Source organism: Sardina pilchardus, chromosome 15 (assembly GCF_963854185.1).
Source record: "Sardina pilchardus chromosome 15, fSarPil1.1, whole genome shotgun sequence".
Lineage (NCBI taxonomy): Eukaryota > Metazoa > Chordata > Actinopteri > Clupeiformes > Clupeidae > Sardina > Sardina pilchardus.
In genome coordinates, this window is record NC_085008.1 from 11,920,862 (window position 1) to 11,929,926 (window position 9,065).

Consider the following 9,065-nt stretch of genomic DNA (forward strand, 5'->3'; position numbering starts at 1 on the left):
ATTAGTAGTAGTAATAATAATAATGATAATAATAATACTACTGATAATAATATTTTTCAATCTTTTTACTTTTTCTATGTTTAGGTGCTCAGGAAACTCAAGGATTTTTATATATCAACAAGGCAGTTTTATCCTGCCAGACCAAGGTGTGTTTGCTGTGAATGCCCATGAGACCGGACAAAGTTTCTAGTCTTTGCCTGAACATTTCCGTGAGAGGACAAAGTGACAGCTTTGCAGGCTAGCCAAGCATCACGCCACATTCTGGTGATCACTGTCCTGAGACGGCGGTGGCACCCACCCCCCCACCTCCCCCTACTGAGTCCCCCAGCGACCCTCTCGCCATTCCAAGGTGCCACGGTCGCCGCCATTGACTGTTAGCGTGACCACCGGACTATACAGACCACAGAAATCTCCAGCAACCCCCCCCCCACTTTGAGCTTTGACTGTTTGAAAGTGACCTGTGTGGAGGACCAAGCCCAGGACGTCTGCATCAACGGGCCGGTCCTCCTCCCCAGCAGTTCCGCCCCGACATACGGTGCTGTTTCACACCTCTAAACACACATGAGCAAAAAAACTCGGCAAATGCTAACCCATTCTCAGGACGCTACCCAGGGACTAATAGACTGACTCACTCAAGGGTGTTTCGATTTTGTGGCTGACAATTTTTTTTTCTGGGCTGTTTGTTTCTCTGTGGTGAGAAAAACAAACAGAATCAGGAACGTGTGCAGTACCAACACCTGTGCCATTGCCCGTGTGTGCACGTGTGTGTGTGTGTTTGTGTGTGCCAGACGCAGATCATGGCATCTGACAGCGTTCAGTACCGGGCACTCTTCGAGTACAAGCGCCAGCGCGGAGACGATATCTCGCTCCAGCCCGGGGACATCCTCACCGTCAACAAGGCGTCCCTGCTCTCGCCCGACTACCAAGAGAGGGAGGAGCGGAGCCCCAAAGGCTGGCTGCACGGCACCAACGAGAGGACCAAGGAGAAGGGCGACTTCCCCGGGACCTTTGTGGAGTACGTGGGGGTGGTACGCGTCAGCCCCCCCGCCACCAAAACCTGGACCAGGCCCGTCCCTCCGACTCCAGGAGGGGCCCAGACCCCCGCGAGCCCCCCACCGCCCGGGGCCTCGGCGTCGGCAGGTGAGTGAGGCCCTGTCCACGTGCCGGTCATGTGATCGAGCAGAAGCCCCCGATCTGTTGCGTGTTATGGGGATACGGTCTGGTCAGTGTTTCAGTTCATGTGAATAAGCGGCCCTTAATCACAGCCGGCTGGTGGAGGAGTGAGTCCTTCGCCTGTTATGATTTCAGTGCCATGACAAGCAATCAGACAGGAAGTTGGAAGCCAGCGAGAGGTCTGAGCTGTTGACTCACCCGTCATCAGCAAGGGCAGAGGCAGAGTGCAGTCCTTTCCAGTCATGTTCCATTGCAAGGGGAGTGATGACAGCTTTCTTAGTTCCAGTCAAATTCCATTGTTTTGACATGAAGGGTCTGGAAGCGTGTGGACAAACATAGGAATGCAATAAATTATATATATATTTTTATTTCTGTGTCAGGGGTTGTTTAATTTCCTCACAGCGTAGGCAATATCCAGAGCTAAAATTCAGAACAGTAAACATCAAGGACAATAGTAAAGAAAAAATGCTCCATTTGTTGAGACATATGGCCTGTTTTCCTTGTTTATAAGGCTTGTTTTTTTGGCTGTCTATGTGTGTGTGTGTGTGTGTGTGTGTGTGTGTCTGTGTGTGTGTGTGTCTGTGTGTGTGTGTGTGTATGTCTGGTTTGCCAGGCACAGGGAGGCGTGGTGCGTAGCCTGTGTTTGTGGGTGTCCACATGCTAACTGGGTCAGACAGCTAGCTCGGGACTGCTGTTCTTTCTAATTGTCTGGCATGCACGAGCCTGTTATTGTGGCAAAATTGGTCTGTTTTTAATGCTATTTATGATCTTTATTCACGCACAGTCCTTGTTTAGCGGTCTTGCTTTGTGTCTTTTGTCTTGGCAAAGCACTACAGATGGTGATAAACAACTCTCAAGCCTGCCTCCTCGGAGGAGCGAGGGAGAGACGGGTCTCGTCCTGAATTATTAATGGCTGGTGCACAGGGTGGCTGACACACTACCCTTAGCCCGCCACGCAGCAGTGTGGGAATGGGGCTCTGAGGCCTGTTTCACATGCTCGTCCTGTGTAAGTGCTAACAGACACGGGGAAGATCACACGCCTTCTGCTCCACAGCTGCAAACTCAATAGAGCACATGAGCTTCAGAGTCATTGCAGTGCCATAGGTTGGAGTCCAAACGCTTCACTTTTCGCTCGCTCTCTCGCTCTCTCTACCTTCGGCTTTTCTTCTTCATCTTCATCTTCATCTATCATCCCGGGCCGGTGGAGCTGGGAACGGAGGGAGTGTGGATTAAGTTAGGGATTTCCCAGAGAGCTCCTCTCCTGGTGATTGAATTATAGGTGCTCCTCCACGAGCATCAGATGAAAGAGATCAGACGGCATGTATTATTTATGCCGTGTGCCCTGGCCCCCAGTGCCTTCTCACTCCTGGGTTCGGTGGCTCCACCGGTAACCCAGTCAACGAGCCATTAGAAGACCGTCAGCGGGAATTACAATCAGGACCACTCATCGTGGGCCCTCTAATCACGGGACACACATAGCCAAGCCAGACTGGCAGCAGCTTGTTAGTGTAAATGTTGTTCTGTACTAGCGGAGAAGGTCTCCACCTTGACTGGTGGCTTTCCCACAGGGGCATCAATTAGCGGCGCCCTGAGCTCACTGATGACAGCGGTTAATGAATGCAAAGCGATTAGCTTCCATGTATAGGCTGTTTGGGTGGAGCGTATTTACCTAATCAGAATGCATTCAGTTCACCGCGTAGATAATTAGCTAATCATATAGCTGTTTTGGTTTGCAGCAGCAAGGTGCATATTCATATCTACAACCTTGAATTAGCGGTGATATCACTCCCGGTGATATCACTCCCAATCAGGTGTGTAAGCTGCTTAGCCTAAGGTGATGATTTATAGAGTCTACTACGGTGATGATAAAATTGGGACCTGGAAATGTGTGATTTCTTCTGAATAAATGCTTTGGGAATTTAAATTTGTCAGTGAATTTGGGAATTTTAGTTCCGCAGCTTTTCCCAAAATGTGGGGTTTGATGTGGTTGGATGGGAACGGCTCTGCTTTGGCATCCATGAGTGCTGGTGTGAATCCATCGTCAATCAGCATCCAGATTGGAGGTCTGGCGAGACAGCCTCATGTCACCCTGTGGGGGTGCTCAGCCTTCTGTCCATCACTCGGCCTTCTGTCCAATGACACCCTCCTGACTCACCAAAGCCCCGCCCACGTCCGGCCGGTGTCCTCCTGCTGCTGTGCAGACGAACAGTCTCTGCCTCACAGTCCCAAAATTAGAGAGAAAATGACCTGTGTCCTCCCCAAAACACACACACACACACACACACACACACACACACACACACACACACATACACACACACACACACACACACACACACACACACACACACACACACACACACACACACACACACACACACACACACCAACAACAACCGCCGACCCCGTCTTAGCACCAAAGACTAGTAATGGGCGGCCGTGCCCTGTGGGTGCTGGTGTGCTGGGTCAGTGCTGTGAGCGTGTGTACTGACCTACAGGCAGCCCTCCTCCTCCTCCTGCTCCTCCTTCTGCTCCTGCTCCTGCTCCTCCTGCCCCTCCTCCTCCTTCTCCTGCTCCTCCTGCTCCTGCTCTCCCTCCTTCTCCTGCTCCTCCTGCTCCTGCTCTCCCTCCTTCTCCTGCTCCTCCTGCTCCTGCTCCTGCCCCTGCTCCTGCCCCTGCCCCTGCCCCTGCCCCTGCCCCTGCCCCTGCCCCTGCCCCTACTCCTGCTACTGCTCTTCCTGCTCCTCCTGCTGCTCCTGCTCCTCCTGCTGCTCCTGCTGCAGCGTACTATGTGAATCAGCAGCCGGTCCCGTCAACGCCTGCCACGCTTGAGCTGAATATCTTAATAGCCTTGTTTTTATGAGGTCAGCCAACTCCATTTCAATCTCTCTCTCTCTCTCTCTCACTCTCTCACTCTGCCCCTCTCTTCTCCTTCTCTAATGCAGCAATATCACCCCTTTGCCTTTTTCACTCATTCCAATTCTCTGTTCTCGTGCTCCTCTCCTTTCCAGCGTGACATTTGCATCCTGCTCGCCTCCACACAGATCGGAGCTTGTGAAGAGCTCTTTTTTCCCGGCGACTTTCTCCTCTTCTCCTCTTCTGTTCGCCATTATCCCCATCTCCAATTATATTTTTTTCCGAGGCGAGGGTTCAGCTTCATCCATCACGTCGCCGCGTCGACCCATTTGTTTGCCGTAAATGCTACAGGCATCATCTCGCCTGTCTACCCCCATGGCCTATAAATCAGTAATAAACAGGCTGTGCCACGCTGTGATGCGGGAGCAGATATCAGCTCATTAGTTGCTTCTGGTTTCCCTGGCTCCCCGCTCCCACTCTCTCTCTCTCTCTCTCCCTGGCCCTGCTTGGCACTCCATATCAAACACTGGGCGGGCCGATGCCAATCAGCTTTGGTATTAATTGAGTTTGCCGTTGACATGCGCTTGATCAAAAGGAAACCCGTGAAACCTCCAGGCAGCTTGTTGCTTTGGCGCCTGTGCTAGGCTAGGCTGGGCTGGGCTGGGCTGGGCCCCCCTCCGCCCAATCAGCCGGCTGATGAGAGGTGACCACTCTGGATGATGTCCACTGATCAAGGGAGAGCGTGGCGGGTGGCGGGGAGATACTAATCACTCGGACTCGGGAGGTGCAGAGGAAGTTAAAGAGCGAAGCGCGCGTCTGGAACAATATGATTCCCCCCTTCTGATTGCTCTGAGAACGGCCTGATGGGCGCTCGCCTGCAGATCGATGCGTTTAGCCGCAGCCAAATGAACAGGCTGGGCTAAACTGCCTCAATTGTTCCTATTTTTAGCTTGGAAAGGACAGAGATGTGCTTGGCTTGGCTGCGCTGTGTAGCCAAGGAGAGAGATAAAAAGAGAGAGTGGTAGTAGTAGTCTCTACACAAAGAGAGAAAGAGAGAGAGAAAGAGAGAATATATAAGTGTTATTATGTGAGAATATAATGCTTGGCAAAGGGGCTCTTTTTATGGGCTCTTTTTATTTCATTATCACCAACAAAGGGTGGGACTCTTTTTTGCTCTTTTTTCTTCCAGCTTTCTCACATGTCTCTGTTCCATCTCCACCCCCACCCACATCTCCTTAGTTAACTAACACTCTGGGTAATCCTCCCAGGGGGAGTCTGTCCTTCTCCTTCTCCCTCTCTTTCTCCCTCTCTCTCTCTCCTTCCCTCTCTCTCTCTCTCTCTCCCTCTCTCCCTCTCTCTCTCCCTTGTTCCTTGTATGGACTGAGAGAGGAGTTCCTGTTGTGCCCATGGCTCAGCGTGCGACACATGTAGGCCTTCATGAACAACAACATGACATGGGAGTGCATGCACTGGGCGTCAATTGCTGCGGCGGCGGCATGAGATCAGGCCAGCATGGTACATCTGTGTGCCATTAGTTCCGCATGCAGTTGTGTGGGTGCCAGCGCTCGGAGAGAGGGAGGGAGGGAGGAATGGAGAGAGGGAGGGAGGGATGGAGAGAGGGAGAGAGAGAGGGAGGCATCCGCCTCCAATGGAGCCCCGCTTAGCTCGCAGAGGCGCGATATTAAAACATAACAGTTAGGGTTTCCGTCGGACATGCTGTTGTCTTTTGACACATCCGTCTGCCCCAGGAGCACTCAGCGAGGCGTCCTGCTGTAGTATCAGTGTGTGGGAGGACTGTGGAAATCTAACCCACCCAATGTAAAAGGGTTCCTTTGTGACAAAGAGCTTTTAAAGACACTGCGGGGAGAATAGCAGGGCTATGATTTAGTGCTTTTGTTGATGGACGTGGTGATGGGTACCATGATGACCAGTGCACCGCACATGGAGTTAATTCATGGGCCGCATGGGACCTATGAAAGCTATCAGGCAGATCCACGGGCTACCATGAATGTGAGCTATATTAACAATAATAAAAACATCACAGACAATGTGTTAATATGTGTAATCTCGCATGTATTGCAATGTGTGTGTGTGTATGTGTGTGTGTGTGTTTTATTGAGGAGAGACTTATTGCTGCTGTTTTGAAAGTCAATTACTAGAGTCAGGATGTGTGTTAAATTGATGGATAATACTGGTGCCTTGGTTGGAAATTGGGTCATAAAGACACATGAGAAAAACACATAAGGTTGCAAATTGTAATCTAAGGCCATAAAAACTCCTCCCCAACGCAGGATTTAATATATACATCAGTGTATGTCCCTTCATTGTAAAAGGGTTGTATTATATATGTATAAGATGCAATATAAACGTGTGTCGGTATGGTTGTGGCCTTCAGAGATGGCTTGGTGTTGTGGTGATGCTCTCAGAGCATCATACTGATGACCAGTGGTCAGTGACAGTGATACCAGTGCGCCAGATCTCCGCTCACTTAGCTAAGAGCCATGCTGCAGGTCACCCTGTGCCGCGTCACCATGATGATGTTGACCCATGACCTCCTAGAGCGCGGAGCCCTGTGAACCTATTGGATTTCGTCTAACCTCGGTGACCTGCCCTGATGTGGCTCATCCAGGGGACTCTGTTGAAATCTGTGGCGGAATGATCAGTGAAGCTGTAGGGATGCAGTGGTAGAGTGGACAGACAGAGTAGGGTGACCGGACGTCCCCGGTTTCAGGGGACAGTCCCCGGTTTTGGTTGCCTGTGTCCGGGAAAATACAGAAAAACTACCTATGTCCCCGTTTTTCAAGATAAAACTTGTATGTATTTCCATTAGATTGATAGTCAAACTTAAAATGTTCCCGTTTTTTCCCACCTTTTTGGGATTATGTCCCGGTTTTAGTCCCAGATATCTGGTCACCTTAGGCAAGTGGACAGGGAAGATGGCTGAGGGCTGACTATGCAGAATACTCACCGGATAAGTCAGAATGCGACGAGAGTTGGTAGATCTGGCCGCTTGCTGCAGTGCATTTATGCGACGCGTTTAGTCAGAAAAGCCTACGTCATCTCTTCTCTGTTTTGTTGAGCTTTTTCTTCAACATTGCGGGCAAAACTAGTTTTCCGCCCAAAAGCTGCCGTGTAAGCGAAGAGGCATTTCACACATCATTTGAAATGCAGGTAAGCGGCTGTGCTCACACAGCACTTTCCCACCGATGCACCATTTGCCTCACACTATGTTCTAATGGCCATTGTTGCTGTGCCATTACGGAGCCGCCAGACATAAACGGCCACAGTTCCCTCAGGCACGGCCCTGGGATGCGCCTCTCATCTCGCTCCTCTCCTCCTCTCCTCCTCTGCCTCTTTCCCCCTCTCTCCTTTTCCTCCTTCCCTCTCCCCCTTCGTTCTCCTCTGTTTCTGGACAGCAGCAAACTGCCCGCTCAAGTCCAGGCCGGGTCCACATACATGAACGTGTGTGTGTGTGTGTGTGTGTGTGTGCCGTGGGGCGCTCTTGTGCCACTGCATGGCCACAGCGGTCCCTTGATTGCCCTGTTTTTTTTCGTTCCCTTTTTTTTTTACTCTCCCTATTTTTTCCTATCATGAATCCACAGGAAGAGATGATGAACGCTGGCTTCAGTCCGTAGAGACTCTCACTATAAATCTGCTTCCTCATGGATTAGTGAGCAATGTAGGGGTATGTGTGTGTGTGTGTGTGTGTGTGTGTGTGTGTGTGTGTGTGTGTGTGTGTGTGTGTGTGTGTGTGTGTGTGTGTGTGTGTGTGTGTGTGTGTGTGTGTGTGTGTGTGTGTGTCGGGGTTGGAGGCTAGTGTGTGTCGGGGGTGGCGGGGAGTGGGGGGGAAAGGGATTTCTAGGGTGGCAATGAAGAGGGAAAATGTCAAACCAGTTTAAACCTGCTTTTCGATATTTCCCTTTTTAGGGTATTTATGACTGCCAATAAAGTGCCATGCCTTTTATATCCTTTTTTATGTTTCACTCGTCTGCGCATTCTAAATGGGGTCGAAAAGCACTGCAGTAAATTTACTGTGATGTAATTTGACTGGTATGATGGTATGAAATGCATTCAAATTACAGCCTCTCAGCACTTTAGTTCTGCACAGAAAGAATTCTTTATTTCACGTCTCACATCCATTGGATCTCATCGACTGCAGCATTCTTTTGTTTTTAAGCATTTTAACTCTGTTTTTGAAAGGTATATCTCACACTGTCCCCATCACTTTGTGCACTGGACGGTATAGTTATTCAGCACTCTGACCTCATGCAATTAGCCAACATTAGCAGGTCCCGCTGCAGGGGCTGAAAGGTTGAAGGGTAAATGGCTGCCGCTAGAAGCCCCCGATACACTGAAAGAGAGACAAAGGACAGGGTTCAAAAGGGGCCTGATCTACACAGCGCTGGCTTCTTAAAAGCAGCGCAGAGCAGCACACAAAGAGTTAAGAGCCTTGAGTGTGCAGTGAGCAATGTCTAGTGACTTCTCCTGGCATTAGTTGAATGCTCTGCAAATTGGCTGTGGCAATTAACGCTAATGCACCTCTGGAAAGGCCCAGTGTGCTGGAAGGGACAGCCATCTTCCCTCTCAAGACCCACTCAGTTCTCTCAGTGCCAAAGAGACGAGCTGCCTTGACATGAGAATAGAGACTGTTCCAGTACAATGGCAAAAACAACACTCAGCCACTGACACTCAATCTCTGACCCCCGATGCCTATCTGTGATGGAACAAGGGATAGTTTAGAGAAGCAGACGGGGGGAAATGAGAGACAGAAAATGTGAAAGAGAGAAGAAAAAAAAGAGAGAGAGAGGAAGAGACCACTAAATGCAGGATATGGACCAGAAGCAGGATGACATGTCCTGGGAAGGAGCCAGTTTCGACTCACTTGCCAGTTTTTTTGCTCAGACTGTAACCCCCTCAGGCCGGCCTACCCCGGCCATAGACTCCCCATCATCAATGCTCTTATTGTGTTGGAGCTGGCATCTCAGAGCTGTGATGGTTGGGGGGGGGGGGGGGGGGAGGGGCTCGTCCACTGGGCA

General features: G+C 50.5%; 1 protein-coding gene across 1 annotated transcript in view; it reads left to right on the forward strand.

The window, feature by feature from the left end:
* Positions 1 to 572: 572 nt before the first annotated feature.
* The window catches only part of LOC134102405 (phosphatidylinositol 3-kinase regulatory subunit alpha-like), a 67,574-nt gene continuing 59,081 nt past the window's right edge, over positions 573 to 9,065 (forward strand). The window contains exon 1 of the mRNA XM_062556498.1: positions 573 to 1,140. Coding sequence (XP_062412482.1) covers positions 798 to 1,140 — 343 coding nt within the window. The 5' untranslated portion in view covers positions 573 to 797. The remainder of the gene's footprint in view (positions 1,141 to 9,065) is intronic.